Source organism: Panthera onca, chromosome A2, assembly GCF_046562875.1.
Source record: "Panthera onca isolate mPanOnc1 chromosome A2, mPanOnc1 haplotype 2, whole genome shotgun sequence".
Lineage (NCBI taxonomy): Eukaryota > Metazoa > Chordata > Mammalia > Carnivora > Felidae > Panthera > Panthera onca.
Genome location: NC_138340.1, coordinates 156,222,766 through 156,246,148, shown reverse-complemented (window position 1 = coordinate 156,246,148; position 23,383 = coordinate 156,222,766). Strand labels below are relative to the sequence as shown.

The following is a 23,383-nucleotide window of genomic DNA, read 5'->3' as shown; positions in this document are numbered from 1 at the left end:
ACAGCCACTGTCTTCTGGGAGCACAGGGCTCAGATAAAGTTCGATATGGCAGAGAAAATCTAGAGACTCAGGGCCCAGTCCTGACTTTGCCAATAACTTCCATGAGGACCACAGCTGCCTCATTATGAAAATGGGGGTGGGGAAAGACTTGTTACATTTATTTCACATCCTAGAGTTTGATGAGTCTCTAAGAATGGCAGAGGGACTCTTTAGAAGAAGGGAGACAGCAAGTGAGGGCAGAGAGAGAGGGGACCCAGTCACAAAGGGAGGAGGGGACAACAAAGAAAGGCTATGTCACAGAGAGGGAGGAAAAATGTCAGCAGATACATCATAACTCCTGAGATATTTGGGATCAGAGAAGAAGCACCAGGGGTTTGACTTGGTCTGCTACTTCCTCTCTTGCACCCAGATCAGAGACAGCGCCCAACCAGGCCTTATACAATTGGGGTTTGAGCCCTAGTTTCAAGACTGCTATAAGATTTTTGCTTCTCCTCCTAACCCCCAGTTAATGTTTCTCCCCAGCTGTCTTTGCCAAGGGCACTTGGACTAAGGATTGGGACATTTACAGCTTGATCCAATGCAAGATCACTGCCCGCCATGAAGCCCTGTCTTGTCTTCACTCTCCTGAGTGCAGCTGGTGAGTGGCTGGCCTGGGCCTCCTGGCGAGGGATGGGACAGTGGTCAGGAGGGTTGGGAGGGTCAGAAGGGGAAGCAGTCAGCCACAGCTGAAGAGACAGGAAGAGTCAGGCATTTCCTTCAATTAACTGTTGAAAAAAACAAAAGGAATCTCTAGCCATGTGACTTATCCCATCAGCGGGCTCTCCCATCCCCTCTGAGACCTGTGAGCAAGTTGGAATATGTCACTATAGTGCCCCACTCTCTCCTGAGGATCGAATGTGTGATACCTTAGCCTGTCACTTTCCCTGGACAGCCATGCTTCCCTCTGCCTGGCAGATGGACTCAGAAGTGTGGGCAGGGAAGGCAGGCAGGCCGGGGGCAGTGCACTGGAGGCCCCAGGGCCCTGCCCAAAGCCTTTCCATCCCCTCACTACCAAAGGCAGGTGGTATGCAATCATTACTTCCATGCTTGGTTGGCATGTTAATTAAAAATAATGTTTTCAAAGGAATAATTCACTTTCTCCCATTTTTATAATACACCACACTACCAGTCAAGAGTTCCTGATCAGCCCATGAGTTAATGTTAATATGCTTCCTTCTCAACCAAAGACAGTGTCCCTGAAGCATATAGCTTGGGTGGCATGCGTGATTCTCTCTGATTTTTAAAAAGATGTTTAAAATAATTTGAAGTCCTTGGTATTATCTCTGAAAACCTTAGGCTGAAAAAAACTACCCTAAGTGTTGCCCCACAACCTGTTTGACTCTCTCTCTACCTGTGATTCTGTCAATTCTTTAGAAGTCATTTTGGCCAGAGAGTCTGAAGCTGATAAGCTGAACTTACCAGAAGATTTTACTATTCCTTACATGGTCTACTTGCAGTCCAGCCCAGAACCCTGTGTGGGGTCTCTCATTCACCCTGAGTGGGTACTGACAGCTGCCCACTGCCCCTTACCGTAAGTATCCCTTTGTTCTTGGGACTGGGAGGGATCTATTTAAAGAAAAGCAAGTCTTAAAGGATATCCCGGCAAGTCTTAATGACATTCTAAAGGAAACAGAAGACCCAGAAAGAGAGAGGATCTCCTTCCCAATGGGAAAAGTAACACCCATTTGGGTGGCTTAAGAGGAGAGCAATAGGAAGGTGTCAGGAAACTCTCTCATGGAGAATAACTAATATTATATATATATATATGCCCCCAAATATATAAGTCAAATATATGTTATATATATATGCCCCCAAATATATAAGTCAAATAATAACAAACATAAAGAAACCCATTGATAAAAATACCCTAATAGTAGGGGTCTTTAACACCTCACTTACAGCAATGGACTGAAGCAGAAAATCACCAAGGAAACAATGGCTTTGAATGACACACTGGGCTAGATGTACTTAACAGATATATTCAAAACATTTCATCCTAAAGCAGAAGAATACAGATTCTTCTCAAGTACAAATGGAACATTCTCCAGAATAGAACACATACTGGGTCACAAATCAACCTTCAACAGGTACAAAAAGACTGAGATCATACCATGCGTATTTTCAGATAACAATGCCGTAACACTTAAAATCAACCACAGAAAAAATTTGGAAAGCCCCCAAATACATGGAGGCTAAAGAACATTCTACTAAAGAATGAATGGATTAATCAGGAAATCAATGAAAGAATTAAAAAGTACATGGGAGCAAAAGAAAATGAAAACATGACAGCCCAAAGCCTTTGGGATGCCACAAAGGCAGCCCTAAGAGGATTACAATTGCATTCAGTACATTGCAATTCAGGCCTATCTCAAGAAGCAAGAAAGGTCCCAAATACACAACCTAACCTTACATCTAAAAGGTGCTAGAAAAGGAGCAGCAAATAAAACCTAAAGCCAGAAGAAGAAGGAAAAAAATAAAGATTAGAGAAGAAATAAATGATACAGAAACAAACAAACAAACAAACAAACAAACAAAAAACCCCAGTAGAACAGATCAATGAAACTAAATGCTGGTTCTTTGAAAGAATAAAATTGATAAACCCCTAGCCAGATGTATCACAAAGAAAAGAGAGAGGACCCAAATAAAATAAATCATGATAAAATCATGAATGAAAGAGGAGAGATCACAACCAACACATCAAATACAAACAATTATAAGAGAATACTCTGAAAAATTACATGCCAACAAACTGGACAGTCTGGAAGAAATGGACAAATTCCTGGAAACTCATGCACAACCAAAACTGAAACAGGAAGAAATATAAAACTTAAAAAAAAAAATTTAATGTTTATTTATTTTTAAGAGTGAGAGAGAGACAGAGTGTGAGAGGGGGAGGGGCAGAGAGAGAGGGAGACAGAATCTGAAGCAGGCTCTAGGCTCTGAGCTGTCAGCACAGAGCCCAATGCGGGCTTTGAACTCACAGACTGTGAGATCATGACCTGAGCTGAAGATGGGCGCTTAACTGACTGAGCCACCCAGGTGCCCCAGAAATATAAAATTTAAACAGACCCATAACCAGCAAAGAAATTGAAACAGTAATCAAAAATCTCCCAACAAACAAGAGTCCTGGGCCAGATGGCTTCCCAGGGGAATTCTACCAGACCTTTAAAGAAGAGTTAATACCTATTCTTCTTATTGTTCCAAAAGATAGAAATGGAAGAAAAGCTTCCAAACTCATTCTATGAAGCCAACATTACACTGATTCCAAAATCAAAGACCCCACTAAAAAGGAGAATTACAGTCAATATCCCTGAGGAAGCTGGATGCAAAAATTCTCAACAAGATACTAGCAAATTGAATTCAACAGTATGTTAAAAGAATTATTTACCATGATCAAGTAGGATTTATTCCTGGGCAGCAGGGCTGGCTCAGTATTCACAAATCAATGTGATTCACCACATTAATAAAAGAAAGGATAAGAACCATATGATCCTCTTAATAGATCCAGAAAAAGCATTTGACAAAATACAGCATCCTTTCTTGATAAAAACCCTCAAGAAAGTAGGGATAGAAGGAACATACCTCAACATCATAAAGGGCATATACAAAGACCCACAGCTAATATCATCCTCAATACGGAAAAATTGAGAGCTTTCTCCCTAAGGTCAAGAACATGACAGAGATGTCCACTCCCAGCACTGTTCTTCAACATCTGGAAGTCCTAGCCTCAGTAATCAGACAATAAAAGGCATACAAATTGGCAAGGAAGAAGTCAAACTTTTACTCTTCACAGATGACATGATACTCTGTGTGGAAAACTCAAAGGACTCCACCAAATAATTGCTAGAACTGATACATGAATTCAGCAAAGTCACAGGATATATAATCAACATACAGTGGGGTGCTTGGGTGGCTCAGTTCATTAAGGATCTGATTCCCAATTTTGGCGAAGGTCTGATTTCATGGTTCATAAGTTCAAGCCCCACCTGGGGCTCTGTGCTGAGTGAGGAGCCTGCTTGGGATTCTCTGTTGCCCTCTTTCTCTCAAAATAAATAAATATGTTAAAAAAAAAATAAAATGAAATCAACATACAGAAATCAGTTGCATTTCCATACACCAATAATGCAGTAGCAGGAGAGGAAATCAAGGAATCTATCCCACTTACAACCGCACCAAAACCATAAGATACCCAGGAATAAACCTAAACAAAGAGGAAAGAGATCTGTATACTGAAAACTATAGAAATCTTATGAAAGAAATTGAAGAAGATACCAAGAAATGGAAAAACAGTCTATGCTCATAGGTAGGAAAACAAATATTATTAAAATGTCTGAACTACCCAAAGCAATCTACACATTCAATACAATCCCTGTCAAAGTAACACCAGCATTCTTTGCAGAGCTAGAACAAATAATTCTAAAATTTGTGTAGAAAAGATCCCAAATAAGCAAAGTAATGTTGAAAAAGAAAACCAAAGTTGGAGACACCACAATTCTGGACTTCAAGCTGTATTATTAAAGTTGTAATCATTAAGACAGTATGGTACTGGCACAAAAACAGACACACAGATCAATAGAACAGAATAGAGAGCCCACAAATCTATGGCCAACTAATCTTCAAAAAACAGGAAAGAATGTCGAAGGAAAAAAGACAGTCTCTTCAGCAAATGGTGCTGGGAGAACTGGACAGCAACATGCAGAAGAATAAAACTGGACCACTTTCTTATACTATACACAAAAATAAATTCAAAATGGATTAAAGACCTAAACATGAGACAGGAAACCATCAAAATTCTAAAGGAGAAAACAGGCAGCAAACTCTTTGATCTTGGCCGCAGCAACTTCTTACTAAACACTCTCCAAAGGCAAGGGAAACAAAAGCAAAAATGAACTATTGGGACCTCATCAAGATAAAACCTTCTGCACAGCAAAGGAAACAATCAGCAGAACAAAAAGGCAACGACAGAATGGGAGAAGATATTTGCAAATGACATATCAGATAAAGGATTAGTATCCAAAATGTATAAAGAACTTATCAAACTCAACACCTAAAAAACAAATAATCCAGTGACGAAATGGGCAAAAGACATGAACAGACACTTTTCCAAAGAAGACATCCAGATGGCTAATAGACACATGAAAAGATGTTCAATATCACTCATCATCAGAGAAATACAAATCAAAACCACAGTGAGGTACCAAGTCACACCTGTCAGAACAGCTAAAATTAACAACTCAGGAAACAACAGATGTTGGCAAGGGTGCAGGGAAAGGGGAACTCTTTTCCACTGTTGGTGGGAATGCAAACTGGTGCAGCCACTCAGAAAACACAGTATGGAGGTTACTCAAAAAATTAAAAATAGAGCTACCCTACGAACTAGCAATTGCACTACTAGGTATTTATCCAAAGGATACAAAAATGCTGATTTGAATGGCAAGTGCACCCCAATATTTACAATGGCATTATCAACAATAACCAAATTATGGAAAGAGCTCAAATGTCCATCGACTGATGAACGGATAAAGAAGATGTGATATATATAGATATATGGAATATATAGATATATGGAATATATAGATATGGAATATATATAGATATGCAATATATATAGATATGGAATATATATAGATATGTAATATATATAGATATGGAATATATAGATATGGAATATATATAGATATGGAATATACAGATATGGAATATATATAGATATGGAATATATAGATATGGAATATAGATATATATGGAATATATATTTGGAATATAGATATATGGAATATACATATATAATGGAATATATATATATGTATGGAATATATATATATATATATAATGGAATGTTACTTGGCGATCAAAAAGAATGAAATTTTTCCATTTGCAACAACATGGATGGAACTAGAGTGTACTATGCTAAGTGAAATAAGTCAGTCAGAGAAAGATAAATATGTGATTTCACTCCTATGTGGAATTAAAGAAACAAAAGATGAACATAGGGGAAAGGAAGGAAAAATAAAATAAGATAAAAACAGGAAGACAAACCATATCTTAAATATAGAGAACAAATGGAGTTGCTGGAGGGGGGATGGGCTAAATGGGTGATGGGCATTATAGAGGGCACATGTTGGGATGAGCACTGGGTATTGTATGTAAGCGATGAATCACTGAATTCTACTCCTGAAACCAAATACTATAGTATATGTTAACTACCTTGACTTTAAATAAAAAGATAAAGTATTGAAAAAAACACAAAACACAAAACAAAAACCCCAAACACAGATGGGATCTCTGCTCTGCACATCATAAGAAATATGAAGTAAAGACAGTTCATCCCCTCCCAAGAACTGGAGTTGGAAAACTTGATGTTCTTCTCTCAGCCAGATCTAATGCATGAATGGTTTTTGTAGGAAATGGCTCTTGTATCCGTAGCATGATTGGACTCCTGGTGTAGAAGCGCGTATGTTGGAATGTGTCCAGGGAATATAATGGAAAATGATAAGTGGGCATCCTGATAGATTAAGAGTCTTGGGAATCAGTGATAAAAGTAGGCAGCACATCATAAATATAATGACGTGGGGGCTATAGAGGGGCTGGGAGAGACCTAAGAATATCCAGAAGTGAAGGGTTCAATACACTTGCTCAAGAGCTGCTTGGGACAATGGAGTGTGGGCACATCTCTATCACCTGCCCATGCATGTTTTCCAAATCTTAATAATAATAATAATAATAATAAACAATACTAGACTGTACCAAGTGCACTCGAGGTGGCAGATACACCCCAGGTTTTATATACACACTGACTCTAGACTCTACAACCCCATAAACTATTAGTACTCTTTCACAAACCAAAGCAGGTCACTTCAGTTTTCAAGTCTGAGAGACAAAATTAAGATGATTGAGGGGGGGTCAGTTCTGGCATTTTTTGTGGTTCTGACATTCTTTGACCCTGCTCTTCTCTATCTCCTTGCCCTTTTTCTTCCAAAGTGTTAAAATCCGACTGGGAGTTTATCAACCCAGCGTCAAAAATAAGAAAGAGCAGATACGGAATTACTCACTGATTGTGCCCTCCCCTGAATTCAAAGCACAATCTCTGGAGAATGACCTGATGCTGATAAAATTGTCCAAGGCTGCTGCGCTCAACTCCCACGTGGGAACCATAGCCATATCTATGGAACCCTTAGCATTTAACGATTCCTGCTTTATCCCAACCTGGACTTGGAATGAATACAAAAACCGTAAGTGTTCGACTCTGTTCTTCATCCTGAGGAGGTTTTGGAGCTGGGGAAAATGTGGAGGGATTTACGTGAAGGGAATGGCAGCTATGAGGTAATGTTCCTGACCCTCGTGATTACTGCCAGGACTTTATCCTGCCGAGAGATAAAATCCGAAGAGGATGATACAGGGCAGCCAATCTGATACCAATGAGTGGAGCCACAGGAACTGTGGTATCTCTAGAACATTCAAGACCAGAGTCTGGGGAACTGAATTCAAATAATGGTTGGGGGAACCAGGAGTCCCCACTCTAAAGACAGTATCAAGGCATCTTGTGGGAGGGTAGCCCACTGTCTTCTTGATGGCTGCTGACAGCCCAGCAAGCAATTCATCAAGCAGCAGTGGGAAAACAAAAACAGAACATGTGGGGAGCTGGCAGAAGATACTCCCCATCCCCCGCCGCAGACAACCACACCTATATCGATACGATTCACTCAGGTGGACCCGGCGAGGTGGGGGTGGCCGAGGGAGCTGCTCCTATAAACAGAAGGCAACTCTTATACCTGCTGCTTCATCCAACAGTCCCCCCTTAGAAGTGGACACCAGGGCATGCACAGGGGACTTGATTATGACATACTGTTGGTGTCTCTCTGGCCCGACCTACCAATGGGAAAAACTGCCACAGCCTCTGCTTCAGGCACACATGTCTCCAGCCTCTCAGCTCTCATTGGCATGGACAGAAGGGACCTGGTTTCTGCAGAAGCATGTCTCACCACGGGCACTTGAGGAAGAAAGTTGCTTTCTTACGCATCTGTTGAACTGTCGGTGGCCTTTACTTCATGTGGCTGCTAGTAACCCATCGGGCTCTCTGTATTGTCAAAGGATGATGGGGGCACCACTCAATATCTGAAATGAAATGATAAAGCTAAATTTATTGCTGATCACAGTGAGGAAGAACAATGCTGAGCAGACAAAATCTCCCTGAGCAGAGCAGAGTACTGGGACTATATGCGGTTTGGGAGAAGTTTTTTGAACAGGGATTACAAGACTTTAAGAAGCTTAAGGGGGTTGATGTCTATAGAGGCATGGTTGTTGTGTGAGATTGTTGTTCACTGCTTGGCACTTTGAGGCATGTTTATTGCAGGCGGTCTGAATGGCTGACTTTAAAAAGTGACACTGATTGATCAGCTCGATGAAACTGTGTTCACTGAGGCAAATGCCATGATATTAATCAAGTTTAAACCCTGGGCTGATAGCCACAGAACACTCCTATCTTTCCTGTAAAACAAAACAAAAACAAAAACAAATAAACAAAAAAAAACAAATAAAAAGTGAGAACTTTGATATTCTCAGTATTTGGCAATTTCATTTTTAATTCAGAAGCAACATTCCTGGGAATCTAAATGAATATTTTTTTCTAAGAAAATTGAAGTTTACAATTTTTATCCTTGACTTTACAAGCCTTATTCAAAGTAATCGAAAAATAATTTATTACATATCATTTGAAAACAAAATAAAATCATATGAAGGTTTTATCACATAGGTTCTTCATGTCAGAATCACAGTGACAAAATAATTCTGTAAGCTCTTTGGTGCAAGGCTTCAAATATTTGTTAGGAATTCATTATTTAAAGTACTTGGTTACTTTCACCTAGCTTATTCTATGCATTTCAATTCAATTCCCATAAAAACTTAAAACTGAACATAACTCCCCTCTTTCTTGTCTGACCTGACACTTTGTGTTTTAGGACACTAGGTTGGATACACTATGAGAAAAATTCTGCTCCATAAGTGACACTAGGCTTAGTTTGAGCAATCTCTAATCAGTTTTGTTGTTTCCTTCCTCCTTGTCACTCTCTACCAGAGATTAGAATTCTTTAATACTGTGGTCAGAATCCTTGCATCCTAAGGTTAACAGCTGAGTAACAATCACTATGAGGAAGATGAGCACCATAACTTCATACACTTACAAATAATCCACTTTTAAACAATCTATTTCATTAAAAAACAGCTTCAGACACATTAAAAATAGTTTTTTCCCTTTATGATTAAATGTAAAAAATTCGATGCCAAAAATAAAGGTTTCTTAGGGACAATGGCTTTGTGTCTGACTGCTTTTATGTCATTTATAATCTTTTCATGGGTTTTGAACGGTTTCTAAACTAGGCAAGTAGAGAGGGAACTACAGATCTGATTTCTGATGTGAGGGGGACATCATGTTCTGAATCTACTGATTTGACACAGATATTGAATGAGAAACCCTAAGAAGGATTTCTCAAAATAGGGGCCGATTACAAGAGTATGTGTGATAAGCAGAGTGACTAGATGTTATTTGTCTTCCTTTTCCCCACAGTCAGCGACCCTGACATCCTGACTTGGATAAACCAATATTCTCTCCCCCTCAATGACTGCCAGAACATGGTGGGACAAATAATGGCAGCACGCATCATGTGTGTGGGACAACCTTTAAACATCTTATCTAGAACTAAGGTAACTTTCTTCAGACAGAAAGATAGCAAGGGGACTTTGAAGGTGGTTGAGGAAAATCACATGGCACTCATCCAAAAGGTCTGGAGTCCCTCTCCTCTCTCCCCCGAGATTTGGGGTTTGTCATTAGTTCCCCTTCCCTCATTTTACAATGGGAAAGACTCTGGGTAGAATCATTTGTCCCTTCTCCTCTTTCTTCCATTCAGTTTGGGCTCGAGCTTGAACCAAGAGAGGTGAGATCTAGGTGGACGTGAAGAGAGGGTTGTTACCTTTCAAAAACAAATGAGTCCCGTCCTTTAGATGCTTCTGCAACTATAATATACCACCTCTTGGGATTTATTCTTGTTCCATGAGGACAAAGCAACATTGACCTCCTATTCCTTCTCTCTGGCAGGAAGTTTCAGCCGCCCCGGCCATCTGTGATGGCAGGTTGCATGGAATCTTGTCCTGGGCCAAAGGAAGTATCACCCTGGGAAGTGAAGGGTTTTTCACAGAAGTTTATCACCATGCAAGATGGATCTTGAAAGTCATAAATAACCACTGAGGCTCTTCCATTCCCCCGTCTTCAGTGCAACATCTTCATAATTTCTACACTGAATTCACAGCTCTTGATCTTTCTTGTTCTTGAACAGAGTTCAAACAGAAAACATTCAGTAAACAAAAAAAATGACACTAAGAACTCATGCTGTGATCACTGATCTCTTAATATATAAACTGTAAGCATGATGAGAAATGTAACAATCCCCCCCAACCATTTGTTCATTCAATCAAAAATTATTGAGTTATCAGCAATTTAGTAGGCACCGCATATGAAAGGGATAAAAGAGTGACTCTCATCTCCATCAAGCAGCCGATTATTCTGATGACTATTGTTACAATGGAGATAAGAAGTTTCATGAGAGCACAGAGAAAGCCATTCTGGGTGTCAGAGCCAGGGAAGGTTTCACCAAATTGACAACTTAGGGAAGACTTTTATAAAGCTGAGGGGATAGTTAAGTAGAAGTCAGAAAAGCACAAGAATGTGGCATGTTCTGGATAATATAGGTATATAAGTAATGCTGGAGGGTAGAAAATAAATTGTAGAGGAGGAGACCAGGTGTGATAAAAGATTCTTATGTAGAGATGAGCAAGGGTTAGATAGTGAAAGTCTTGACCTGTTTGGGGAAGGAATTTAGATTTTTATCTTGTTGGAATCAGAGGGGGTGTCACTAAAACCTCCATGGTAGAGAGAGCATCATCAAATTTCTGAATTTGGACTAAAGAAGCAGAGTCTCTACAGTTTACATGTATTGACTGAGTAGAAAGAGAAAGGGAAGTGCCTGGAATAATGCCCAGGTTTCTGACTTGGGCAACTGGGTAGGTGGCGGTTCACAAAGATAATAGGAAGAGAATCAATGTTTTCATGTGTAAAGAATCAGGAGCATGTTCATGAGTAGGAGGGATGGTCCAAGTTATATTTGAGATCCCTGAAGGACATGGAGATGGTCATTTCTAGCAGACAGCTGGAGACAAAGATCTGGATCTCAGATGTCTAAGCAAAAACAACAGGGAGTTGTCTGTTTATGGGTGGTAGCCGCAGACTTCAGCAGAGCTCTGTGCCCCTGGGAAGAACTCTGACAGATGCTCAGCCCTCTTCTCACACTGACATATAGTGGGGAGAGGTATAGCATCCTAGACCTATTGACCAAGACACTTAAAAATAGAGAATTGAGAGGATTCCAAGTGACCCAAAAGTAGGGTCTAGAGTGAGAGGCCATGGTGTTACATAGAGGGGAGAGGCAGTGCGATATGAGGTCATCTGCTAAAAAGGGTAATAGGAAGAGGAAGAGAGAGGGTCGGTGAGATGAGAGAGAGAATAATGCCACAAAAGGAAAAGGCTGCAGAGAGAGGAGTATGGCGTTCCATCCCACGAGAGAGGTGGCAAATCCATACATCTGTAGAGATGGCAGAGGAAGGTTGGTTCTATGCTTTTCATCCCTCACCAAGGTAAAAAAGTGAAAAAAAGGCAATAAAAGCTGGATCACAAGTAAGACCATAGATTATCCTGACACATAAACAAAAATCAAATTCTCAAATTTGGATACTGAGGCCATTTAATTAAACGATGCTTCTTTTCCTTGTAATCCTTGGTCATTCAAACTGCAAGCCCTTCTGTTTGCCTGTCTTCTCCAGTAGCCTCATTCCTAGTTTCTCACTGCTTCCCATCTCTGAGTCACTGCCCAACACCCCCTGTCCCTTCTATTGAATCACATTTATACTGTTCCAGAGTCTTTTTTTTTTAATTTTTTTTAATGTTTATTTATTTTTGAGACAGAGAGAGACAGAGCATGAATGGGGGAGGGTCAGAGAGAGGGAGACACAGAATCCGAAACAGGCTCCAGGCTCTGAGCTGTTAGCACAGAGCCCGACGCGGGGCTCGAACTCACAGACCGCGAGATCATGACCTGAGCCGAAGTTAGCCACTTAACCGACTGAGCCACCCAGGCGCCCCTCCAGAGTCTTTAATAAAACGCTCATCTGAGTATTTAAGTAACTCTTAAATTATGTCTTCAACACATACTGGTAATCCTGCATTTCCCATGTCACTGTCTGTACAATTCTCCATAAGGCCACCTCAAGCATTTGCCTCTCTGCTCCTGTCTTCAGTGCTTCATCTTCATTGGGTGACCTCTGGCATGGGAGTACAGGGAGGTTAAAGCCATCAGTGATAACTTCACTCAACCTCCCACCTTCTACCCTGCAAACATACTTAGTGCTTTTCTTCCTCGTTCTTTTCCATCCTTCCTGGAAGTGAGACCCTATTATCTACAGCTTCTATGTCCACCTGTGATATGGATCACATCTCCCCTGACTTCCTCATGGGTGTGCTGTATTGATTATCTCTACTTCTTTATATTTTTCCACTTCCCCTATCTATTGACTTCTTTCTGTCACCATGGAAGCAAGGTAAAGCCTATTCCATCCAAAATATGGAGCCTAAGGATGGGCTCCCTTGATCTGCTCTCTGGTTGCCTCCTGGATCTTCTTTGCAGGCAGTGCCTACTTGACAATTCTTGAAGGGTCCATTCTGTGGGATTCTTCTGGGTCTCTCTTCACACTCTTCTGTACATGCTCTTCTCTTTTGAGTCCTCGTCTATATCTCCAGAGATTTTTCCCCCATCTCTTCATTTGCTTAACTTCTACTCATCCTTTAAGCACCAAACATCTCTTCCTCAAGGAAGTCTTCTTCTAACCTTTACATTAGGGTCCCTGCTATGTGTTTTTCTACATCCCTTTCTTTCCCCCATTGGGACATCCATGGTGGCAAATCTTGTTATATCCGTCTCCCCTATGGGTCTTCATCATCTGTGAGGGCAAGATTCCCATTTCCCTTACCACTAAATCAATAATATCTAATAAAGTGCCAGCACACCATATACTTTGTATTGGTTTTCCACTGCTGCATAAAAAACATTGCCAAAAACTGAACAGCTTAAGACAACATGTATTTTCTCACAGTTTCTGCAAATCAAGAGTCCAAGTATGACTTAGCTGGGTCCTCTCCTCAGGGTCTAGTAAGGCTCTGAAGTAAGAATTTGATTTCTAAGCTTTCTCAAGTTGTTGGTAGAATTCATTTCCTTCTGGTTGTGTGACACAGGATCCTCACCTTTTGTGGGCTGTCGGCTGAAAGCTGCCCTCAGGTCCTTGAGGCAATCCTTTGTGCAGAGAGGGCATCCGTACATAGTTCTTTGACACTTAATCTTCCTCAGTGTGGCTGCTTACATCCCCAAGCCAGTGGGAAAAATCTCTCTTGTGCATGCTAGTCAGGTAGATGTGTGTGTACACACACACACACACACACACACACACACACACACAATGTTAGTGTTATGTATTAACATAATTATCAGAATGACATCCCATAATTTTTGCCATATTATATTAGTTGGAAGCAATTCACACATCCCACATCTAAGAAGAGGATATTAGGGATTATGCAAGGCATGAACAGTGGGCTTAAAGTCTGTCCAAAATATTCAATAGAATTTCATCAAGTAATAAATTTATTGGATCCTTATCTCCCACACAATCAAGACTTACACAAGTCTTATATATGCAGGGCTTATACACTAAGGCTTTCCGTTATAGAATTCCTGCTTATCTCTCGACCTAGTTCTTAACACTTTCACTGTAACACATAGCTGCTGTTCCTCAAACACACCACATTGTTACATATATTCATGCTTTTACAGAAGGCTTTCCCTCTTTTTGAACTACTTTTTCTCTCCTTTTTATGCGAGACAAGTTCCTTCCCTCTTCTAAGACCCAGGTAGAGTGTAAAATTTTGGATACTCCTTCTTTATAACAATGGAGGCTGAAGAAGTAAGTATCTAACTTGTGTTCTAAGGCAATACCTCAACCTCCATTAAGAAACAAAACAAATGAGCATAGGAAAAGAAGGAAAGAGAGCAAGGGAAACCAAGAAACAGACTCTTTAACTCTAGAGAACAAACTGATGATTACCAGAGGGGAGGTAGGCAGGGGGATGGGTGAAAAAATAGATGATTGGGATTAAGGAGGCCACTTGTGATGAGCGCCAGGTTTATGGAAGCGTTGGATCACTACATTGAACACCTGGAACTAACATTACACTGTATGTTAACTAAGTGGAATTTAAGTAAACATTTAAAACTCTCCTACATGTTATTATGAAGATTGTTAAACATGCAACAAAGCTGAAAGAATTTCACGGTGTACACCTGTATACCCATTACCTGGATTCTACCGTTGAGCAATCTATTAACATCTGGCATTGGTGTGGTATATTTGTTACAGCTGATGAACCAATATTGACACATTATTAGTAACTAAAGTCCATAGTTTATATTAGGGCTTGCTCTTTATGTTATATAGTACTAGGGCTTTGGACAAACCCATAATGGCATGTATCCACAATTAGAGTATCATATAGAATAATTTCACTGGCCTGAAAATGCCCTGTGCTCTACCTGTTCATCCTTGCCCCCTTCTCCTCAAATTATGACAACCACTCATCTTTTTACTGTCTCTATAGATGGACTTTTTCAAAATATATAATAATTTTACACTGGCTTCTATCACTTAGTAATAAGCATTTAAGGATTCCCCATGTATTTTATCACTTGATAACTCATTTTTTTAAATCACGAAATAATATTCCAAGGCAGACGTACCACACTTTGCTTACCCATTTACTTATGTAAGGACCTCTTGGTTGGTTCCAAGGTTTGGCAAGTGTGACTACAGCTGATCTAATTATTCATGTGTAAGATTTTGTGGACATAAGTTTTCATTCAGGTAATCCCGAAGAGTGTGATGGCTGGATCATGTGGTAAGATTATGTTGAGCTTTGTACGAAACCACCAAACTGTCTCCCAAATTGGCTGTACATTTTGTATTCCACCAGCAATAAATAAACATTCTTGTTGTTTCACATCCTTGCCAACATTTGGTGTTCTGTTTTAAACTGTAGCCATTCTCTAAGGCGTGTAGTTGTTGCTTTAGTTCGTAATTCCCTAATGTATGTTGAGAATCTTTCCATATGCTATTTGCCATCTGTGTATCTTCTTTGTTGATATGGACTGAACTGTGTCCTCCCAAAATTCATCTATTGAAGCCCTAAACCCCAACATGACTGTATTTGGAGGTAGGTCCCATGAGAAGGTGGCTATCTACAAGCCAGGAATGAATTTTCTGGCACTTTGATCATGGACTTCCAGCCTCCAGAACTGTGGGAAAATACATGTCTGTTTATTAAGCCACCCAGTCTGTGGTGTTTTATCATGGCGGTCTGAGCAGACTAATGCATCTGCTTTAGTACAATGACCTTTAGTCATTGTAAGGTATCTGTTCAGATATTTGGCCCACTTTTTTATTGAGCAGTCTGTTTTCTTGTTGAGTTTAAAATTTCCTTACATACTTTGGATACAAATCATTTAACAGATCATGTGTTTTGCGAATGTTTCCACATAGTGGTACAGGTAGAGCTTGAGCTCTGAATACTTTATTTTGTAATTGCCTGTCTATGTACCCATTACTCCCACCAGTGTATAAGCTCTTTGCAGGCAGAGCAGTGTTTTCACATTTAAGCAGCCTCTACAGTGAGCACGGAGCCTTGCACAAGTCAGACACCTAATATAAATTATTGGCTGGCTGGGGGGGTAAATGAGTGGATGGACAGTGACATGAAAGAAAAGGCTGATATATCTCAAGGAGGAGTTCAGTGTCAGGCAGAGGGGTCAGGCCAGCACCAGAGGGCTGGGTTATGGCCACTGGAGACAAATGTCTGTGTCACACAACCAGGGGTTAGCATCACACAGATGGGAGGAGTCACTGTCCTGAGTATAGTTTGGAGAGGGTCATGATTGCAGAGTCTCACAAAGGCCAGAGCACAGAGGAGGGGCTGTGGAAACACTGTGAGCCCTGACATCTCTCAGATTAGGTATGTTTTCCCCTGAAAAGGAAAACAAAAATGCTACATTTCAGATCCATTCGCTACTGTGTCAGGGACCAAGACACCTGATCTCAGTTCTTGTCTTTCTGATACCCTGACACCATCCTGACTGGTGGCCGCCTCTTCTGGAACTGAATCCTGCCACCGGAAGAATTCAGATGATATATTTGGATGATACACCCCTTCTTGCTGTGTCTTCCTTAGCCCTTTTCTGTCCCTCTTCTCCATCCTTTCCAGAGACTCTGGGCTGAAACTCATCCTTTGAAAAGGCTTTTGACCTCAATATGAAGTTTATCCTCTTCTGGGCTCTCTTGAACCTGACTGGTGAGTATCTTCCACATTCTCCTCTTTATTTGCCAAAAAGAAATCCGGGAGGAATCACGAAAGATAGATAAAGACAGAAGGCACTGCTCCAGGCTACAAGTGAAGAACGGATTCTCCCTCCCTCACCGCCACTACTATCCCCACCAGCTTTCCAACTGTGCCACTGCCCATCTGCCTCATCTCAGCTGATTGCTTGTATGCTCTTTGGGGAGACGGGGACATTGACACCCCAATACCAGACCTGCTCTCAAGGAAGACTGGCCCAACCCTGGGCCTGTCTAGAACAGGACCAATGTGCGCATGAGGGAATGAGAAGCAGAGGCAGGGGTTGAAAGCAGAGGTCCAACTAATGGACATAGCAGAGCATTAGAGGGTATTTGGTCTTGTCCTGGCAGATTCCAGTTATTCAGGCAAAAACCTTAGAGGTATGCATAAAAGCTCTTTCTCTCACACCCAGCATCCAATCTATTTGGAAAAATTTCGTTGGCTCTATCTTCTAAATATATCCTAAATCCAATCACATCTCATCACCTCCACTGCCCATGATGGCCAAACCACCATCTCCTGCCTGGATTATCACATTATTCTCCAACAGACCTCTCTGCTTTCTACTCCTACACTTCACAATTTTCCATAAGGAAATGACTATCACTGCCTTACACAAAACCCTGATGTGGCTTAACATTCCTTCAGAAGAAAGTCCACATCCTAATGATATTCTATAAAACCCTACGTCACCATTGCAGTCTCTGTGCTTTCCTGCTCTTTTCTCCCTCACCTTCCATGCCAGCCACACCAGCCTCTGTGACGCTCCTTAAATGAGCCTTGGGACACTTGCTCCAGCTGTTTCCTCCACCTGGAACCCCAATGACCCAGATATCTGATGATCTAACTCCCTCATCTTCATTTCATTGGTCATGACTCATGCTGTCCACAGGTCTACTGACCCTGACGGCTATGTAGTATTGCAGAAGGCCCACCACACGCATGCACATCCCAGTACTACCTTTCCCTCTTTCCCTGTTGTACTATTTTTTCCGCAGCACCAATCACCATCTAACACGCTGTATCATTCACTTATGTATTGTGTTTACTGTTATTGAATGTCTCCCCTCATCAGAACGTACGAGAGCAGGGATATTTATCTGCTTTGTTCCCCATGTTGCTCCAGCACCTAAAACAGAGCCTGGCGCCTGCTAGATGCTCAGTACTTACTTGCTGAATGAATAAATTATCTCCCCCTCCTCAGATTCTGTTAGCAGCTGGTCCGTTTTTTAAATGGCACTTGTACTGTTTTGCCTTTCATTGTTGTAGGGGAAAGGGATGAGATAGATAAAAGCATTCTCAAAAAAGGTAAAAACATAAAGTTCTCTATGAGTTGATTTAACATATGTTCGCTGAATTGTAGAAAGTATTTAGAAAACCTGTATTTTAATTTGAAAAATATTTATTGAAACAAAAGGGGAAATACCCGTATCTTTTGAAAATTGATATGTTTGTATCCTTTTCTTCACGTTTTTAGAACAAAGTAAGCCAGTTTACAAATTCAGCTTACAGACAAAGGTATTAGAAGGGTAGGGGGAACATAAGCGTATTAAGTAATTTTCCTTTGTTTTTCCCAGAGATCCCTGCAAAACTCTCAGAACTTCCTATGTTTCTCTCTCCAGTTGCCCTGGCTTTTGATCCAGATTACCAAACTGACATCACTCCTCCATACCTGGTCTACTTGAAATCTGATTACTTGCCCTGTGCTGGAGTTCTGGTTCACCCCTTATGGGTGATCACAGCTGCACACTGCAACTTACCGTAAGTAGTAAGCCCCCAACACCACTTTATGCTTTGGGGTTTCAGGTTGGGCACAGACCCAGAACCCTGCCTGGTGCCACTGCTCAGTTAAGTGGACTTAGGGAGGTCTTCTGGGGACATCCAGTGGTAGAGAAAAAGGTCTGTGGGAAGGGGCCAATAAAGGCTCAAATGGATGGATAAATAATCTCTGTCAAGTCTTCTCTCAAACAACTACATTGTTCCAGAAAGCTTCAGGTTATATTGGGGATTACAAATCCATCAAACTATGATGAGAAAGATATACAAGTAGTTGGCTATGAGAAGATGATTCATCATCCACACTTCTCAGTCACTTCTATTGAATACGACCTGATGTTAATCAAGCTGAGAGAAAACATTGAACTCAATGACTATGTGAAACTGGTCAGCCTGCCTGAGGAACCTGCCCCTGAAGAAGCCATGTGCATGGTCTCCACGTGGGCCTACAACCTATGTGATGCCTGTGAGTGACCTCAAGATAATCTGTTCTCTCAGAGTAGGAGACGCCTCTGTTGCCTCTCTATTCTTGGCTTCTGCAACTCTTCCCAGTGAGGCTTCCTTCTGACCTCTTAATTCATTTTTTCATCTCTTTTCCCTTTCCCTGTACCTTAGTGAGGGAGTCCTTTGAGCTTCCTTTCCCACTGTCTCCTGCTACCATCTATGCTTCCAGACATGATAGAAATGGTGTTAGTGGAAAGAAGACATTTGTATCCTAGTCTTAATTTGCTGTGTGACAGGTGGTCACTTTGCCTTTGGGGCATCAGTTTTATGACCTCTAAAATGTGGCACAAACTGTAGCAGATGTTTTCAAACTATTTCAGGCAAATACAGAAACTTAAAGCCTTGATATATCATGAAATAATATTAATGTATTCAACATAAAATAAATATGCAAACTGTGCCAACCCAGGCAGGGCTTCTGTATGCAAGACTGATGCAAGACTAGCTCATGAGTAAGTTTATTTATGTATTTAATATTCGTCATGTGATATACACACTATAGTATGGAAAGGAGATTGACGTTGGCCAAGCTTGTCAGCTTATACCCATCCATCTACCCCAATCCTCCTTTTACAGGAGTCAAGAGGCAGCTGTACACATATTCTCACAATGCTGCCATGGCTCCAACCTTTTTAAACTGCTCTTTGGTAAATACCTTCAGACCTTGAGGTACATTTACTTGAATATTCCAAAAAAAAAAAAAAGTAAAAATTCTTTTTCCCCTAGCTTTATTGAGGCATAATTGAAAATTAAACATTGTATGTATTTAAGGCGCATAGTGTCATATTTCGATATACATATACAATGTGAAATGATGGTCCCATCACCTCACGTACTTACTTTACGTAAGTGTGTGGGGTGAGGATACTTAAGATCTACTCTCTCAGAAAGTTTTAAGTACACAGTACAATGTTATTAACTATAGCTACCAGGCTGTACATTAAATCTCTAGCACTTCTTTGTGTAATAGCTAAAAGTTTGTACCCTTTGATCAACATACCCCTATATCTTCCACCCACCAGCCTCTGGCAACCGCCATTCTATTCTCTGTTTCTGTGAGCTTGGCTTCTTTTAGATTCCATGTAGAAGTGAGATTATACAGTACTTGTCTTTCTGTGTCTGGCTTATTTCACTTAGCATTATGTCCTCGACACAGGTAGAAATTCTTTGACCTCTGAGATTCATTCCATTTGAGTTTTGAAAATAGGCAAATGTCCCTCTGATGAGCAGTATGTTTGACTCATCCGGCTTATGCTACTTGGGCAAGAAGAGATACGACATAACCAAAAAATGCAATACATTTTGATCTGGCTTATGAAAAAATTTTTTTAGCAGATACTGACTTTTTCTGATCTGACAAATGAAAAACTAGGCTCTCTAAATTCCTTCAAACTCTAAAAAGAAGAGATGTTGTTTAAGGGTACATACTTGCAACCAGTAGTTAAAGAAGTTCTGGAGACTCAAGACATAGCATATTGAATATAGACAGCAATATCATGATATGATCAAACTTGCTAAGAGACTAGATCTTAATTATTCCACCACAAAAAAGAAATGATTATGTGACATGATAGAGGTGCTAACTATGATGGCAATCTTATTACAATATATAGATGTATCAGGGCGCCTGAGTGGCTCAGCCGGTTAAGCGTTCGACTCTTTGGCTCAGGTCATGATCTCGCAGTTAGTGAGTTCAAGGCCCGCATCAGTCTCCACACTGACAGCACAGAGCCTGCTTGGGATTCTCTCTCTCTTCTTCTCTCCCTGCCTCTCCCCTGCTCTCTCTTGCTCTCTCTCAAAATAAATAAACTTAAAAAAACCCCACAGTATATAAATGTATCAAATCAACACATTATACACCTTAAATTTACACATTGTTACAAGTCAAATATATTTCAATAAAAAAAATTTAAAAAGGAGTCAGTGATGAATTTCAACTAAAAGACAAATAAACATAAAAGCTCAAAAAATAAAATAAATCAGAATTCCATATCAAAGGATATTCTTGAAACGTTTAAAGTTCTAGAAAATTTTAAAGTGATTTATTTCATTTCATTGCAGAAATGTCTCATATTTACATGTCACTTCCAAGAATTTAATCTCTTTTATAAAGAGATCGACACTCGTATCGTGAGAAATTGTTAATCTGATCATTTCCTGCTGTCCAAGTAGCCACATTTTGATTTCTCTCAGTGTTTGATCTCTTTTCCTTTCTGCCAGAAGGAATATGTTGAAAAAGAGGGCAAGGAAAAAAAGGAGGTTTGTTATCTACTGACTCTTATGGAAGCTCTGTGTCTTTCTGTCCTCTAGCCAAGGATCCTGACTCACTGCAGAATGTGAACATCTCCATAATCTCCAGGCGTGAGTGCCACAATGCCTATAAAACCTACAAGATCCAGGAAGGTATGCTGTGTTTAGGCATTGTGCCAGGAAGGAGGCTGTCCTGCAAGGTAGTATGTTCTTAATGTCTTAGTTTTCCCATTTTATTTCTTTTGTGTTTTTGCCAGAAAGATAAGATAACCTAGTTTCATTTTTTTTTTTCCCTGGCAGGAAGTCACAGCTGCCCCAGCAGTCTGCAATGGGGTCCTTCAAGGAATATTGGCTTTTGCAGATGGATGTGTTTTGAGAGCTGATGTTGGCATCTATACCAAAATCTTTAACTACATGTCCTGGATTAGAAACACAATCAAAAACAACTGAGCTCCCATGGCAGGAATTCTGATCATGTGGCACAGCCTGTCCCTGTGTCCAGCCTCACAATTAAACCTTGAGTAGATGCCCTGGATTGCATCAGGCATGCCTGTCTCACTTCTGCCCAACGGAGTGAGTGATTTGTACATCCCTAGACTGTGACCTTACATGATAACCTTTTGTCTTCTCCATTCGATAAAAGATGGCAAACTCATTACCCCTTAGGCAGTTGAAGTTTTATCAAGTGGGGATTGTGTTCTAACAAAGGGATCATTGACCTATTGAAAAAAAAGGCCAGTCCACCATTTTGGGTGATAAATCCCTACTACTTGCACTGCATTAATGTGCACTTTTGTTGAATTGCACATAACAAAAGGAAGAAGGAAATATGACAAAGAGAGAGCTGATTAGACATACAGGTGAGGGAAAAGGCTCCTAAGAAGGAGACTATAGGAGGTATTGCACTCTGTTTCTCCTTGCCCACATGACTCTCCATACCAGGCATAGATCCTGGTCATTCATTTTGCAGAGTTCTGGATAGAGGCTTGAGTCATGGGAGGTTAATACAAAAGTGAACTGAGGCATATGACACAGCAGGTGTAACAGGGAATTGGGGCCAGATTTTGCCATATATGCTTGCCCCTTCTATTATGCCTGCTGCTGCAGGGACTCCATTCTCTGTAACTGTTAGTCTTGCATTTTTCTTCCTTACTCCCTGTGTTTTCATCTCACCCCTGCAGCTCCAGTTACCTCCTGAGAGTTTTAATGAATAGTTACTTAAGATCAAAAGCACAAAAACAAAAATGAATTTTAGAGGGTACTGCCTGTGGCCACCACAGGTAGGCTATGGGAAACTTACAGTCTAGCTAGAGGACAAGAGAACTCCTCTCAGGAAGCAAAGTGCCAGCAGGAAATCTTGTCCTCTCTAGGGTTCGAAAACCTTGAACTGAGTAAACCCCAGCTTGCAGTGTTGAAAAGCAACATTTTGTGTACAGATTATTAAGGCAATTGTGAGAACTTTACCTTCAGATATGATATTAACTGACATTTTACCTATGGAAAAACAGATGGTTTTTGCAAGAGAGCACCTTACCCTCTGGAGATGTTTCCCACCTTAAAATGGTACTATGATTTCAGTAGTTTATTCTGTTATCTTATAAGGCTACTTGATTCTAGGTGATAATGCATACGTCAAGGTCACTGCATTCCATGGGCATCAGCCTACTGTCTCACCATTGTCACTGTACAGTGGCTTCCTTGGTTGGAAAATACATTCTGGGGCTCCTGGGTGACTCAGTTGGTTAAGCATCCAACTCCTGATTTTGGCTCAGGTCATGATCTCACATTTCATGAGATCAAGCCCCACAATGGGCTCTGTGCTGACAGCATGGAGTCAGCTTGGGATTCTCTCTCTCTCCCTCTCTTTCTGCCCCTTCCCCATTCATTCTCTCTCCCTCCCAATCTCTCTCTCAAAATAAATAGTTTTAAAAAAGGAAAATACATTCCTTTTTTTGTAGGATATGTAAGGCATTCAGTTAATTCAAGGATGATGGTGCTGGGAAGGTGGCAAGGAAAAGAAAGATCAAATACAGACTATGTCATTTTCAGTAAGGACAATAGCTACTCCCTCCATGATGAAAGGGGCTGCCAGGGGACCTGGGGTACAGCACTACATCAGAACTACATCAGGGCTGAGATTGGTCACTGATGCTGGCACACTGAATCTGCAGCAGTGGTGGTAGGCAGGTGCATAAGCTCCATTTGGCCCCATCACTTTTTTATGGAGCCACTAAAAAGCACTCGGGAGAATGAAGAAGGACTTCAGAACAGACCCGC

General features: G+C 40.8%; 2 protein-coding genes across 2 annotated transcripts; both read left to right on the top strand.

Moving 5' to 3' along the window:
• Positions 1-209: 209 nt before the first annotated feature.
• On the top strand, positions 210-10,414 carry LOC132679618 (putative inactive serine protease 58). Its single transcript, XM_060633323.3, has 5 exons — positions 210-637; positions 1,414-1,570; positions 7,021-7,271; positions 9,602-9,738; positions 10,130-10,414. Exons 1-5 carry the CDS (start codon positions 598-600, stop codon positions 10,277-10,279), a joined length of 735 nt encoding a protein of 244 aa, XP_060489306.1. The 5' UTR covers positions 210-597; the 3' UTR covers positions 10,280-10,414.
• A 5,705-nt stretch (positions 10,415-16,119) lies between these two features.
• Positions 16,120-21,639, top strand: LOC132679619 (putative inactive serine protease 58). Its single transcript, XM_060633324.2, has 6 exons — positions 16,120-16,195; positions 16,445-16,531; positions 18,199-18,337; positions 18,562-18,818; positions 21,167-21,306; positions 21,407-21,639. Exons 2-6 carry the CDS (start codon positions 16,492-16,494, stop codon positions 21,554-21,556), a joined length of 726 nt encoding a protein of 241 aa, XP_060489307.1. The 5' UTR covers positions 16,120-16,195; positions 16,445-16,491; the 3' UTR covers positions 21,557-21,639.
• Positions 21,640-23,383: the final 1,744 nt, after the last annotated feature.

What these genes read in the sequence shown, in the direction of transcription:
- LOC132679618 (XM_060633323.3), top strand. Translation starts at nt 598, where the DNA reads ATGAAGCCCTGTCTTGTCTTCACTCTCCTGAGTGCAGCTG. An exon ending in CACTCTCCTGAGTGCAGCTG is followed by an intron (nt 638 to 1,413) that starts GTGAGTGGCTGG and finishes TCAATTCTTTAG; the next exon opens with AAGTCATTTTGGCCAGAGAG. An exon ending in GCTGCCCACTGCCCCTTACC is followed by an intron (nt 1,571 to 7,020) that starts GTAAGTATCCCT and finishes TTTCTTCCAAAG; the next exon opens with TGTTAAAATCCGACTGGGAG.
- LOC132679619 (XM_060633324.2), top strand. Translation starts at nt 16,492, where the DNA reads ATGAAGTTTATCCTCTTCTGGGCTCTCTTGAACCTGACTG. An exon ending in GCTGCACACTGCAACTTACC is followed by an intron (nt 18,338 to 18,561) that starts GTAAGTAGTAAG and finishes ACATTGTTCCAG; the next exon opens with AAAGCTTCAGGTTATATTGG. An exon ending in GAAGGAGGCTGTCCTGCAAG is followed by an intron (nt 21,307 to 21,406) that starts GTAGTATGTTCT and finishes TTTCCCTGGCAG; the next exon opens with GAAGTCACAGCTGCCCCAGC.